Consider the following 14,794-nt stretch of genomic DNA (forward strand, 5'->3'; position numbering starts at 1 on the left):
CCTACTGAATAAAACCAACAAAACGACCCCAAAAAAAAGGTCTTAGTTTAATATGTTGTCTAAATGTCACTAAAAGTTAATCAAATAGTCATCAGAAGTCAACTAGGGGTATTTTCTGAACCATATGTAGCCGCATGCCACAGTAATACAAAACATGTACAATATATTTTAATATGAAATATTTGGTCAGAAGAATGAAAAGGAAGTTATTTTTCTTGAACTTTCACAATTGACTTTAGCTGGATCAGGCTATCGACCAATATTTTTGTTGACTTAACTTGTTATACCTGCTCGATCGGTTATGAAAGTTCAATGGAATTGACATTTTTTCATGTTTGTGACCAAGTATTTTCATATTAAAAAGTATTCTATATGTTCTGTTTTGTATTACTGTGACATGTAAGTCCATGTGATTCAGAAAATATCACTGGTTGACTTCTGCATTATCAATTTTTTTGATTATTTTTTTATTTTTTTTTTTATTTATTTATTTATTATTTATTTTTACACATTTCAACTCCCCTATAATCCCCAAGATCAACTTGTTGAATATTGCAGATTCTACATCAATTATATGATGAGAAATAACAGTGGAAATTTCAGGATTATACCTTTAATAGTTTCTGAGATATTGTTGTTGAAATAGTCTTAAATTTCAATGTGCAAAAATGTGCTAAAAGTGGGTCAACAGGTAATCAAAAACAATAATAATAAGAATTCTCAAACAGTATTTGATATATCAAGCTGAAATTTCCCATGTGTCTTTCAAAACATCCATATTTTATTCTTTATAAATTTGGGGCAACTCATAAAAAGGTCAAGCAGAAATTGTTCAAAAAATGTTATGATTTGATATGCAAAAAGTTTTTTTCGCTAAATATATACAACTTTAAGTAAAAAACAAGAGACTTACGAGGCACAGCCAAGCCATACCGTCGAGGATTCTCAGCGATCACCTTCTGCTTGAGCTCAGTGATCCGAGCTCCGAGTGAACCTGTTACCCAACAAATAAGAGAAAAACTACCTGAACAGACAGGAAAAATGTCTGCATGCAAATATCCTGATGTAACTTTTAAGTGTTTTTTGGAAAATTTAAGTGTAGTTTCTTGACCTACCTATCAGTACTATGAGGCGGGGCCTCTCATTAGGGCGGGGCTGATATTGTGTGACTTCCTCATAAATCAGGAACTCGGAGTGATTACCGTCTGGAGTTTGCGGGTCTCCTGGTGAACCCTGCCGATCCTTTCTGAGGCGGAAACTTCGCCGAAGGCTGGCTGTGGTCAAAAACATGCACGTAGCACAGCTTAGAGTATAAAAGCTATGATAAGTGGCGTTAAGTCATCCTACATAATCCTTATAAAAATAAATATCACACTGTCACTTTTAAACCTTGATAATAGGTTTAATATAGCATCACTCAAATCATTATTCCTCGCTCTGCCCAAGTAAAATTCAAATCCTGTCATACATCACACAAGACAGACACACTGAACAACACCATTAGAAATCAGTAAGAGTACCTGAGTAAAAATCCCATGAGAAAGCATGGCCACAGAAGGCAGGTGCTGCCTTACTCTTGGGAGAAACTACAGCTCATATTAGACCATTTGATCAACCACTTAAATCTTTAACAGAACAGAAGCTCGGAAGCCATGCATGCTGCGTCTACCTCTCAGTCAAACACAATAAAAAGCACCGTTAGCATGTAGCGTGAGGAGAGGCCGTTTGTCAAGCACAATGAGATGCCATGAGGCGCCACAAAGACGCTGAGGGAAGCTTGGTGTCTGCAGCGTACAGGACAAAAGGCCTGCCGGTCTAACATCACACACACTTACATAAAGCGATGTGGGTTTTTTTCCCACAAAGTGAGGGCATGAAATACACTGAAACTTGAATACAGAAAAATCAGTGACTGTTTGTCAACTAATCAGTTATAAATCAGACCGATCAGTTACACAAACATGACATAATGAGTCGATGATACGGGAAAAAGTAAACTCATCCGTGAAAGTGTGCACTAGCTATGTAATCTATCCATAGCTGAGACATTTCACTCAAAGATAATAACAAATAAGGTTATAAGGTTATCCTCTGGGGGATCATGAATGTCTGCAAAATTATCAAACCATCCAACAGCTGTAGAGAAATTTCAGCCTCGCTAAAAGCCATGATTTAAAGTCATGATTTAAAAAAAATACTCGACCAGCTGATATGTAATTTCCACTTTTTAAATAACACAAAAACATTCTTATGTTTAAGTCCATACCAAAAAGATGGACTAAGACAGCAACAAAACAGCTGCTTAATACATTTTGAAGGAATGCAATGAGAAACCAAAACTAAACTAGCACGATATCAGTCTCGTCTGAAAAAGGCTTTAAAATCAAATATTGGCATTGACTTATAATGCACACTGACAGGTAGATAAGCTGATGCTACCTATTCCTCAAAGCTATGTAGGAAAAAACATGTTTAAAAATGTTTGAAAAAAAAATAGATGCAAGTTGAAGTAGTTTTCTTATTTTGCCCAGTAAATGTGTACTTCTGAAAGGCATTGTATCTTATGCTACATCATGATAAGAGTAAGCATTATAACATGTTAAATCCACTACAGGAGAGACCTGATGCTCTTTGCAAAAAGTTAAAAAGGGTTAGAGGAGTTGAGAAATATCTGCATATTTGACATCTGCAAAACTCCAATATTGTGATTCTAGAGTATTGCTGTCAAAATTTACGGTCCTAATCAATCTGCATGATTGAAAATGATGTGAAAATACCATCAAAACATGTGGCAAACAAACAAGTGAAAAGGCTTTTTTCTGTATTTGAGTTTTTACTTTCTTCGAAGGTCAAGAGTGCTGAGGTTGAGGCCCAATATCAGCTGTCCGGCTCAAAGAATACACAAATTACTATCTTCCTTAACCCTCAAAATCTACTATCAAAACCAACAAAGCAGCACGATCCACTCTAACACCTGAGCAGCAGTTTGCAGTATTGAGAAGAAAAGCATGAATTAGCACACAGACTGAGCAAAAAATGTGAGTTGCAGCGATCGGTACAAACTCACTGATTGTGCTTCCTCACCTATGTCCTTTCCATTGAGAGCCCCTTTACTGTCACAGTCTTCTGTGGGGTGGCAAAGCAGGGAGAGAAGACAGGGTGAGGAGGAGCTGATGGGAGGGGAGGCTGGTGTTGATGTGAACACAGCGGGTCAAACACTTTACTGTGAGGTTTGTGGTATAAAGGCAAAAATGCAAGTAAATAAAGGGGATGAACTAGAATCTGTGTTTTTGCGAGGTTCCGGTGATGAGAATTTCATACAGAAATTCATTCACCAAAACACGATTCAGGGATAGAAGGTGATTTCTAATATGAGGGTTCGTCTACGTACCTCTGTCAGTCCGATCATCTGAGGTTGCAAGAAACAAAACACAGCATCACTGTAGAGACAGAGCACTACAACCAGTGTTCGCTGCCTTCAAAGGTAAGGAAGTACGCTTTCTCAGAGTCACTAAAAAACTCCCCTGTTGTTGAATGTCACATGCTAATTATGTCTGTGCTTAGAAATTCAGCAGCCTATCTGATTTTCTTTATCGAATGGGCTCACCGATTTATTAAAGAGTCTGTGGAAGATAAGAGCTGAGTTCTTTGTGAAAGTATTCAAAGAGAACACACCACTATGCTGCAGGATTTCGACTAAACCCTTTATTCACCTTGGTGAGCGTTCAAGAGTTGAGTTTTAATGCAACAGAGCAGATACAGGAAAAGAAATGACTTTGTTTCATTCTATTTCTAAATTGGATTAGGAAATGAAACGATGGATTCAGTTTGGGGTTTTTTTTGCCCCCAGAGATTAACCTTGTATCCACTCTTCCCATTCTGTAATCTCTGTTGCTGTATTTCCTTGCGTAGATTAGATTTCACCCACAATACACATTGTCAATGTAGATCTAAGCTTCTTGTACATTTGTGGTTGTAGGTCATAGAAGATAATTTGTGCTTTCAGAGGTAAATGAGGCTTACATGTCGAGGCTTTGAGGGACGAAGGGGTAGGGAGGGAACCCACTTTCATCCTGTACCTCAGGCGCCTAGAAAGAAAAGAGAACACATGTATTTCTGATTTTACATTCAAATTTGAATACTATGCCCAGCAGAATAGGCGTAAACTACCTCTCCTGGAACTGTATGGAGGGGATGAGGGCGGCACGCAGGTTACAGTCGCCCACCCTCTTGGCTTGCCACCAGGTAGCATCCTCCTGACTCACAACCTGAAGAATATCCCCCCTCTTAAAAGGAAGTCCAGCCTCTTGACATGGCGTGGCCTTGTCCTCAAATGGTGTGTAGTCAAACAAAGCCCGAATGTAAACCTTTAACAAGAAGGAACAGTCTGTCAGCAATGAAAGTTGCTTTTTGGAACTTTGTCCATTTTATACAGCTAAGATAAAGATTGACATTTTGGAAAACACGGATACACTTGTTTGCTTTTTTGCCAAGTGTTAGGTTATAAGGTAATACCACTTTCACATCTGTATAGTAAATAGAATGCTACTAACCTGCTAATTTAGCTTAGCATTAAGAGTGGAAATAGGAAGATCGAGTTAGCTTGGCCACTGCTAGCTATCTCTTTCTAGGCTTCATGCTACGGTAAGCTAATGAGTTTTGTTTAACCATCGACTGAATACAAAAGATAAACATAGCCTTCACTTCTAGAAGTGAAGGCAATGTGGAAGTGACCTAAACATGTATTCTTTTTAATGTCCAGCAGGGGGCGACTCCATGAGTTTCTGCTGTAGAAGAGGCTCAATATTCAGGACCATTTTCCTGTATTTGTTACAGCGACACCTACCAAATTGGATAACTAAAGGAGTAGCGCATATTGAAGCAAACACCACATTTCTGACCAAGATAGATAATAATTAACAATAATTACAGTTTGAGTACTGAATGTGAATCAAGTTTCATTTGTTTAACATTAAAATCAGTTCTGGTGTCTTCATCTGGACAGCAAATGTATTAGTTTGCCAAAGTGTTAGTTCGAATTTACCATTCGTGTGGAATGAACCTTTAAAACCACAAGTCGTGTACTTCAATTCTATCATACAAAATACAATAGAATTAAGAGCACTACATCTAATCGATGCACTAAGACACAGCAATTCGCAACTTAAAAACACTAAAATAAGTAAGGTAAATAAATAAATAAATGTTGCAGTCAGATCTGTATGAACACTGATTATTGCACTAGAATTATTGCACTACAAATAGACACGCTTGTTGCACAAGTTTGAATGAAAAATATTGCACAAGGATAAAGGATTACACACAGGGAGTCACTTATTTCTTGTTGGACAGCAGTGCACAGCATACACTACTGCACAAGAAATAGTCACAATTAAGTATAAAAATCTGTTTTTTTACTGCTGTGAAAACAGGACACTATGAGTAAAAATGTGAAAACTCCTTGGCTTCAGTAGATTAAAAGGCAGCCAAGGAAGTGGTATATTCTTCTGCAACTCTTACTATAAATTACATGGAATTCTCACTTTCCGGTGGTGGAGAAACTAAATGTCAAGTCTTTCAGGAGAAGAAGTAGAAAGAAGAGTCCTCACCCTGCTTTCTTTCAGTTTGTCTTCTTCTGCAACAGCTGGGATGATTTTCAGCGTGATGGAGCCTTGTGACTGAGACTGACCAAAAACAACAAGAGCATCATTCATCATCTCCGGCAGTCACTGAATCATCATAGACTATCAAAAATGAGACGATCCTACATGGAAAAGACGTTTTTCCTCACCAGAATCTGACTAATTTCATCTGGCCTTTTGTGGGTTATTAGGTTTCCATTAACCTCCCGAAGCTCATCCCCTACATGGACCAGACCTGGAAACACACACACACACACACATAGACACACACGCATACACAAAAACATGTCGACAAGCAAAAGGAAAATGAAGCAAAGCAAATTCCCACTATGCGTAGTAGCATTTTTAGAGCACGAGGCTCAGATGTGACCAAAAAAAGACAATTTTCTCTTGGCATGTTGTCAATAACATCTCCATGGCAACAGCTGGGACCAACCCTCGTTTGTAATCTCAATATATGCAATCTCGTGGTGCTAATCTCAAGGATTTGATCTTTGTTGACAGTTCAAGGGGTTACACAACGTAATCTCCTCACTTCTCCGTCAGTGTATCAGTAGTGACAAGAAAGTTAACATCTGAGAGGAACACAGATTACTACACTTTTTGCCCATAGTCAGATTATTTTCTCGTGTGCCTTTGCTGCAGATGTGCCCTTATATATTCACATCTTAAAGATAATTAAAAAGAACACAATTGATACATAAACAATCATATATGATGCATGAACATTATCTCACCACTGCGGTCAGCTGCCCCTCCCCTCATGATTCTGGCTACAATCACAGCTCCTGTGGCTTCGTCTCTCCGGATAGTCGCTCCCTGTTGGAGAAAAGAAGATGCGACAATAAATCAGAACAGATATCTAATCTTCAGCTCACTGAGCTCATACAATCCGCTGATCAGCAGACTGTTGGAAGCTGCTCCCTGTGTGCAGCTCAGTGGTTCTTTGCTGGAAAAGATCAATAAGTGAACTAAAACGCTGCCTGACGGCAGATTCTGATTCCTGAACATGAAGATCACCTCTAAATTTCTGTTTTTGCTCAGTGTTTCTGAAACATCCACATTCAAGCTGCTGTTTGTATCCTGATAATCACGTTTCTTCTGACTGCAGAAAAAACTGGAGAAAGGTTTTGCAGCTCACTTTAGTTTTTGCCAATTTTCTTACACAAGGTTACAAATCCGTCAGTTTCAGTTCACACATTTTTCAGTGTACTATGCTTAAATAAACCATCATCAAATCATTTTGTCTCCCACTCAGAGTTAGATGTGAAGATGAAAACCATTGCTATGTCTTGTGTACTCAATAAGAAGCTACAACCGTTAGCTTAGCATAGCATAAAGACTAGAAACAGGGAGATGGTTAACTTGACTCTGAATTGAACACAGTTTGTGAGTGAGACTGTGACAGAAAGAGAAACTTAATAATAAATTGCATTCTGCATTGCAATCTGCATATAAATCACTTTTTAACCATCTGAACCCTGAGCAATCTCTGGGAATTTTTTGCTCTTTTCACATTTTTACTCACTCTGATTTTTGTTGAGAAATAATAGCTACTCAACACATTTTACTTTCTTTTTTCATACATGTCTGACATCTGCTCTATATGCACAGCCTGCAGTTCAGCCCACTTCAGTTGATTCACCAATGGCATTTTTACTGAGTCTGGTTCTAGCAAATGGTTTCTTTTTTTGAGAATCTTAACATGTGAAACATAGATTAAAGTGATTTTGATGAACTGTCAGCTCTGATAAATGATGTCGTTATGGAGATTTTGTTAAAGATAACATGGCTTTCAAATGTGCTGACAAATTTGGGGATTCAGAGAGTTAATGCATGCTTGTTGCTGTTAAACTACTTTTTCTTCTGGATTTTTTTTAGACCTGCAATCATACCTCACAGTGCTCCAAAACCCCAAAGCTCCATTAAAGTAAATGGACTTTTAAAGCCTCACTTGAGGGCATGAGAATAATCGAGGGAAAGAAGCGTTCTTATTCTGTCATATGCCCTCGCGTCTGGATGGACTCTCACCAGCGGCTCCTTGTTTTTCACCAGGCGGACGATCTTCACCGACTCCTCCTCCAGGTCATCGTCCAGATCATCTGGCAGCGGCGGCAACACCGGGTCAAATTTCTTTTGGGCAACTGTGTCGTGAGCTGACAGCACTGCCTGGATGAACCATTTACAAACAGATAAACAGACAAATACACAGATGAGTCAGAATTCAAAGCCTCAACAATAACAACAGACATAAAGAAAACAAGAAAACGCAAAAAAAAAAAAAAAACACGAAAGAAAAGCCATGGAAAGTGGAGTGTAGAAGACATTAGAGATCTAGAGGAAAGAAAAGTGAGGGAGAAAAGAAATAAAGGCAAAAGGAGGAATGACATCTCCTTCAGCGGCTGCTTTTGCAAATGAGCGTTCTGCTTTCACAGCCGTCATCTCCTCTCAGAGAGCTCCCCAGAAAGCCAATAACCTGACCATAATCACTTGATCAGGGTAATTAGGGAGTCTTGTCTGCGTCTAGGGGATGGAGAAGGGGCACAGACAGCTGTGACGCTGGTGTTATGCAATAGATGAACAACTCAGAGGAAAATCAAAGCAGCTCAGGGTGAAAATACTGAGAGGCGGCGTCATTAACAAGATCAAATCTCAGAAGGAATGAGAGAGTGTCTGGGTCCAACAGGAAACAGACACTGTCCTGCATTTATCAGCTAGTTTCTGTGTGATGAAGGTCACTCAGTGTGTTCATACCTTGAGGTGAGGAGTGCTCAGCAGCAGAAGCAGCTCTCGTTCATCATCCTCCAGAGGTCCGTTCTGAAGCTCTTCTGCCAGCTGATGGGTGAAATCAGAAAATTATCCCTCTCAGGTAATATATTTACTTTGCAAAATGACTTTCATTGGATTAAAATGAATGTTTACTTTCACATCAAACTAAATTTTGATTGCACCTACATCCTCTGCCAGACAGGAGGCGCTGTGCAGGACTGGAGTGGGGCTCTGTTTCTCATACTGCTTCAGTTTCTCATGGATCTGGGAGGTAAAACAAAGTCAGTTATGTATTCATGCACAGAAAAGTGTGATGGCTTTAATGAAATACTCACAAACAGACATTTACAACCAGCACTGATCCCAGTACACCGAAAAGTTGTCATACTTCTTTTAATTATGACGAATTTGTACATTTAAAAACCCTGTACAATATTTATTTTTTCTACATATGATAGAATGTTTGCTATGTCGTTATTTTTCTATTTATGGACAAATCTGTGCACTATAGATGAAAATATGTGCAATATCAATCCTTCTCTCAGTATTTATATTCATGAAAGAATGTCCCTGATATGTGCAATACTGGCGTTTGTAAAAAAAAATAAATAAATAAATAAATAAATAAATAAAAAAATTGCAGATTTTGGTTTCTCTTTTACTTTTGTACTGATATTCCTTAAATATGTGCACTATCCCTTTTGTGACAACAAAATAAATTTCCCGACTGTGTGATTAATAAAGGCTTATCATATCTTATTGGATGTCTATTGACACCAAGCAAGTTAAGGAAATTTGGTGGGTGAGACTGAAAAGATGGAATTTCTACCCCGATAAACCCTGTATATTTATATTAAAGTGTCTCTCTAGTCTCAGCTTAAACCCCTAAAAATGTATCTCTGTGTATCAAAGTTACATAATTAGAAGTTTTTGCTATAGAAATAATGCAATTCTACACATGCTCACCTACGACTCGGCTAAAAACGGTAAAACTACGATGCTACACAATGACAAGTCGCAATGTTGGAGTAATTTAGCCATACAAGCTGTAAACTGAAGAAGAATAATGATCTGGAAATTTCCTCCCTGCCAGAAGAAAAGATTAATTCCTTAGGTTTCTTAATTATGGATTGTTGAAAGTCTGAATCTATATTTTTGAGACTGTTATTGTTGCACTGCAGTTTTAAGATGGAAATGCTCAGCCATGGTGGTGACTGTTTATATATAAACACTACACAAGCAGTCTCTTAGAGTGGTCTTCATCCCATTACAAATGTCCTTTTGATAGAATTTGATTCCTTAAGATTAACTACTTCCAAAAAAAAAAAAAAATCTCCATATATTATAACATTTTGAAGAGTTGTTTAGTGAGTCCAGAACAATTTCAACTTTAATATATTTAACTTATTTTAAGATATTATTCATTATAGTCATTCTAAACTTAGATAGAATGTGTGTTTGCCCAACAGTGCACCACAGAAGTGTACCATGAAGCAAGTTTGACGTAGATGGCACAACAACACCCTAATTAAAGATGATGGATATTGCAACTGAACCCCAGTTGTAATAGCCATCAACTTTCTTTGTTAACCAGGTTTTCAGGTCATTCAGCTCTGTGTGTGCTCTAATAAGAGGCGGCGTTTGAGGCATCATTTGACTTTTGTTCCGCAGAAAAATGACAGATGGCAGCTGCCTACTTCAGTCCAGAGGAACAGGTGATCATAATGGAGAGAATGGCATAATGAAAAATCGTGAAGATGCTTCTTGTTTGTTCATTACAGTTAAAGGTGCAGCTGATGCAAATGATACAAGAGGGGAATGCCGGTAGAAAACTGTTTATCATGTAAGTGAATGTATTTATGTCCTCACTCAAGGCAGCTGCTAATTCTAACGTGATGACAGAGCTCTTGATCTTCTTACATTTAAATAAGATACTCTACAAGCGCATCTATCAAGGATACGTGGAAATAACTTTAGCTTTTGGCCACATTAAAGTGAAAATAATGTCACCGATTGAATTTTCTTTGTGATAAATACTAACAGACTGAACAATTTTAGAATCTGTGTTCAATTCGCTGCAGCACCAGCAATATAAAGTGGTATAAATACGTATTTATGCTTTTTCTGCACCAACTAAAGGCTTTTAGGTTTCCATGGCCACCAGCATATACAGTTTGCTTAGTGAAACAGCACAACATTGTTCATTATTACCGTACGACTCATCAGATTTGCAAATGCAACATATTTCTTAAATCATTATAGTAAAAATGCTAACACGATTTTTAATTGCACTTAGCGGGTTGATGGATTTTGTCTAGCGTCTTTGTTGTTTAATATTTTGTTCTAAATGGATTGAAGTACAGAATGCGACTACATGGATAGATTTGTAGGCAACAGAAGAGTCAGAAATCAGACATGCAATATTTTCCATACCTTCATGAGGTAACTGATGCTTTTCTCACTGAAGACATCTTTGAGGAAGACCAGGTCCTCTTTGTGGTTGGCATCAGGGTGAAGCTGAGAGGTGAGCAGTGCCAGAGTCTCATGCAGCCCTGTGAATCATAAACAAAAAACAGGAGCTATGAATTAATCACCCATTCAGACGCCCATTTCTATCATGGTAAAAGAAAAAAAAAATCGGATATGAATCATCATCAATATGTAACAAGCCGCCTCCACCCCCAGATTTCAGAGAAACTAGCCATTCATCTATCATTTATTATGAGCCAGGTTGCTGTTTGGGTACTTTTATCCAAAGTAGCAACTTCAAATGAGACTGCTTAGGATGCACAGAAAAGTCAGAGACGGTAATAAAGATGTGTTAACATCACAGAAAGACTCTCTAAGCTTCTCTCTGCATCTTATTGACAGTAATGCTGTTTACAATGAGAAGTTTGTGCTCTGGCAATCAGTAATACAATGCCATATTATAGTGGAAGCATTATTAACAGGGCTCATATGAGGCATCAAACAAGATGAAAAAGAAGGAGCTTGAGCATATGTTTGGTCGTACCTGTGCTTGCAGACACGATGGGCATGGCTTCAATCATTCAGAGGGGAAACAGCAAGGAGGGAGAGGAAGCAAAGTCAATCAACTCTCCTAAGATTCTCTCCTCCGTTTTCTTCTGTTCCTCACGTTTGGCCGAGGCGGAAAATCAGCAACGCAACTGAGAATGAAAACAAATTAAACAATGTGACACCACATTAGGGAAGAGGCTTAGAACGGCATTAAAAAAGGATTAATGCAATATGCAGCACAACTTAATGGGTTCTGCTTTATCTAGCAGCTGAAGTTTAACGGATGTGCACACGACTGCTCTATTCAGATTAATCTAATATTCCTCAGAAAATTTTGAGTTTTTTTTATCATAATGTGTTTTTTTTTTTTTTTGTTCACAGTGGAAGATTAAACTGTGGACAAATAAACAGAGAGATAAATTAGGAATAAGCTAAATAAGCCTCCTGCCGGTGGATGCAACAAACAGGAGCTGCAGAAACTCATATTTGACCTGGCGAGTTGCTAACAGAGTGACACACGGTGAGCTCACATCGTTTCTCATTAAGAAACAACGCCCCAATGTAAATACATTTCTGAAGGGCTGCTCCATCAGCCGTGCTCTGACAGTGATGAATGGAGCCATTACTTTGCTGAACTTTCGTTATAATTAATCGCAGCTCTCATTACTGAGGCATAAAGCTTTAATTTCATTTCAAATTGTGTGACTGCCAAACTCTAGGAAAGTGAGGTCAGATAATACTGGCCACTTTAGTCCAGTAAGATCTTTTACCCCATCTCCATGGTAACACTATAGTATCAATGACTGTGATGCTTAGTTTAATTAAATGGAGCTGTGGCACATTATTCATTCCATGAGCTTGTTAATGTAACTTAAGCGTGCAGCCCTGATCTGGCATCAGTAGATGATTTTTATTCCCATCGTGTTTCATTCTGGTCTATTGTTCATTTCTGTAATAATCACTCTTGTGCTGCTGTCAGTCGCTGCTCATGGTGGGATCATTGTCTCCCCATTTCATATGCAAACAACTGACCGCTCTGCTCATTAACTACCAGTAATGTTATACAGGTTAAAGTTTAACTCGAGAAAGAAATAAAAGTAAATAAATCAAACACCTGGGCAGTTTCCTGATAATCCAGATTTATGTTAAATAGATTGTATAGTAGTATATTGTAGGTAGTATAATTATTCATACATGGAAACACTCCTTCAATCATTGTAAGCCAAATATTTTTCAGGCTCAACTGTCTGTCGAAGACGCTGGTGAGAATTTTTCACATATTTTTTGATTCACTTAAAACAAAGTTAACAGCTGACTTTAACTCTTGGAACTTCAAAACCTGACAATTGTAAAAACTGTAAAAACTAAAGAAAAGATTGCACTAATCTACTCTCCTGTGACAGGCTGCTTCATTGGAAAAATTAAACAAATCTAGACTTATAAACTTTTTTTTTTTTTTTTTAAATTCTGCCCTCCTCACTGCAACCATGAAATCATTTAGCAGCGACCAACAGGAACATAATTAAAAATCTGGACTTTTCACCTAAACTGCAGTGAAGTATTGAAACTAGTGGTGGGACACAATTTAAAAATTTAATGTAATTAATTACAGGCTTTGTAGTTAATTAATCGCAATTAATTGCAGTTTTGTCAAATAGCAATATTTGACACAATAAGTGAAGTTTTTCAATTCAAATAAAATTGTGGTTGACAGTTGAATCAATGAATAGACATATACGTGTTTATAATTTAAAATTTGTGTTAAAAAAAAGGAAAATGGGACATATAGAAAAAAGTGATTTTGATGACTTAAAGCCTGAATTTAGTTGTTTTTTCCACTGTATGGCACATAAAATCAGCATAAGTAGTTCAAGGAGCTTCAGAAAGTTGAAAATCCAGAGATTCATTCTGTTTTCATCTTTTCTGGGTCTGATAAATGGTGGAATTTTGATGGTTCTTCTTATAAGAATATCAATTTTTATTTATGTAATTTTTTTATAAACAAAAATTTTATAATTAAGTTATTAAAAGAGATATTTTTGTTGTTTAGGTTATTCCTCCTCCAAGGAGGCAGAGCCTCGACGGAGTAAAAACTTAAACCACAAAAATGTTTCATTTCTGTTTATCTGCATTTTTCATCTGTCTGCTACATTCACAGATTACTGCAAATCTAAGTGCAATTATAGCGATTTTATTCGACATTTTAAGACTTTCTGTAAACTGAAGCACTGTCTAGAAAAGTGGTCTATTATAGGATGGCTACACCGTTAGCCGTTAGCATGACTCGTAGGTAACGTTAGCTCTGGTGCTAACAGCATGTTTTACATTGAGGTGATACCGTCGGCTTGAAGTGACGCAGTGATCAGAAAACTCTTTGTTGTACGATTTGCACACAACCAGGCTTTTATCCAAGCTGCCATCAGGACGATTTTAAAAGAAAACTTTCTGTCCAACAAGCTCAATCTCATCTTCCTTCACTGTTCACCAGTGCCTGACTTCACTCAGTACTTCCTGTGCTTCTTCTTCATGGCTACAAACAGACTTTAGGTTCATTACCGCCACCTACTGGGCTGGAGTGTTCATCAGAGTTACCGGTGTGCCAGAAATGAGGGAACTGAGGAGGGTGCAATAAATTGCGTTATTATTTTTCAACGCGTTATTTGCAGCTGTAATTAATTAATCGAAATTAACGAGTTAAGGTCCCTGCCCTAATTGAAACAAGTTAAAAATGTAAGTAGTAACATATCTGTAGTACAGAGTCATCATTCTTCCCAACACTGCCTTCTTTTGACGATTAATGGCATTATGACTTCTACACTAAAGACATTTTTGAGTTCTCTCCACATGTAGCCATATTTGTGCTGTTTAAAATCGAAGTGCAGGACTTGTTCTTACATGACAGTGAGTAAAAATGTGACAGAAGTAAAAAATGTTAGAAATCGCTTGCTGTTCAGAGATTCAATACCAAAAGTGGTAATAAAATCCTAACTATAAATACTTATCATAACTATATATCTCCAAGTGACGACTAACTTGGCGGACATTTTAACATTTACTGCATAAGGAATATTACACAACTACGTCCAGACCGCGGTATTTGGACAGTGGTATTATTATGTGCATCAGCGCACTAATTTTGAAATAAGAGCTTTTATTTCAGTAGGTCTACATCAATAAACAAAGAACTCTGTAGGTGTCACAGGCCTTTTAACACATAGTCTCCAAAGGGGTTCACAGATAATTGGACAAATACACTCCAGGTCTGTGGGAAATCCTTTCACAGACATTAGCAGATGCTTTGTGTTTTCCACGGTGATGCTCTCCCAGGATTGTACTGCAACAACCCTTAGCTCACACCTCTTGTA

General features: G+C 37.7%; 1 protein-coding gene across 5 annotated transcripts in view; it reads right to left on the reverse strand.

Annotated features, from left to right (window-relative positions):
- The window catches only part of LOC111586950 (MAGUK p55 subfamily member 3-like), a 34,920-nt gene that overhangs the window by 6,267 nt on the left and 13,859 nt on the right, over positions 1 to 14,794 (reverse strand). For 3 of the 5 annotated variants that reach the window (XM_055004817.1, XM_055004818.1, XM_055004816.1), the window contains 15 exons: positions 11,425 to 11,578; positions 10,845 to 10,963; positions 8,598 to 8,675; positions 8,397 to 8,477; positions 7,674 to 7,811; positions 6,380 to 6,461; positions 5,792 to 5,877; positions 5,610 to 5,684; positions 4,171 to 4,367; positions 4,024 to 4,088; positions 3,392 to 3,409; positions 3,085 to 3,126; positions 1,521 to 1,586; positions 1,116 to 1,274; positions 914 to 994 (listed from right to left, as the gene is read on the reverse strand). In XM_055004817.1, coding sequence (XP_054860792.1) covers positions 914 to 994; positions 1,116 to 1,274; positions 1,521 to 1,586; positions 3,085 to 3,126; positions 3,392 to 3,409; positions 4,024 to 4,088; positions 4,171 to 4,367; positions 5,610 to 5,684; positions 5,792 to 5,877; positions 6,380 to 6,461; positions 7,674 to 7,811; positions 8,397 to 8,477; positions 8,598 to 8,675; positions 10,845 to 10,963; positions 11,425 to 11,461 — 1,324 coding nt within the window. In that variant the 5' untranslated portion in view covers positions 11,462 to 11,578. The remainder of the gene's footprint in view (positions 1 to 913; positions 995 to 1,115; positions 1,275 to 1,520; positions 1,587 to 3,084; positions 3,127 to 3,391; positions 3,410 to 4,023; positions 4,089 to 4,170; positions 4,368 to 5,609; positions 5,685 to 5,791; positions 5,878 to 6,379; positions 6,462 to 7,673; positions 7,812 to 8,396; positions 8,478 to 8,597; positions 8,676 to 10,844; positions 10,964 to 11,424; positions 11,579 to 14,794) is intronic. The other 2 variants (XM_055004819.1, XM_055004820.1) reach the window with 2 other exon arrangements.

The sequence above is a fragment of the Amphiprion ocellaris genome, chromosome 18 (genome assembly GCF_022539595.1).
Source record: "Amphiprion ocellaris isolate individual 3 ecotype Okinawa chromosome 18, ASM2253959v1, whole genome shotgun sequence".
In the NCBI taxonomy this organism is placed as follows: domain Eukaryota; kingdom Metazoa; phylum Chordata; class Actinopteri; family Pomacentridae; genus Amphiprion; species Amphiprion ocellaris.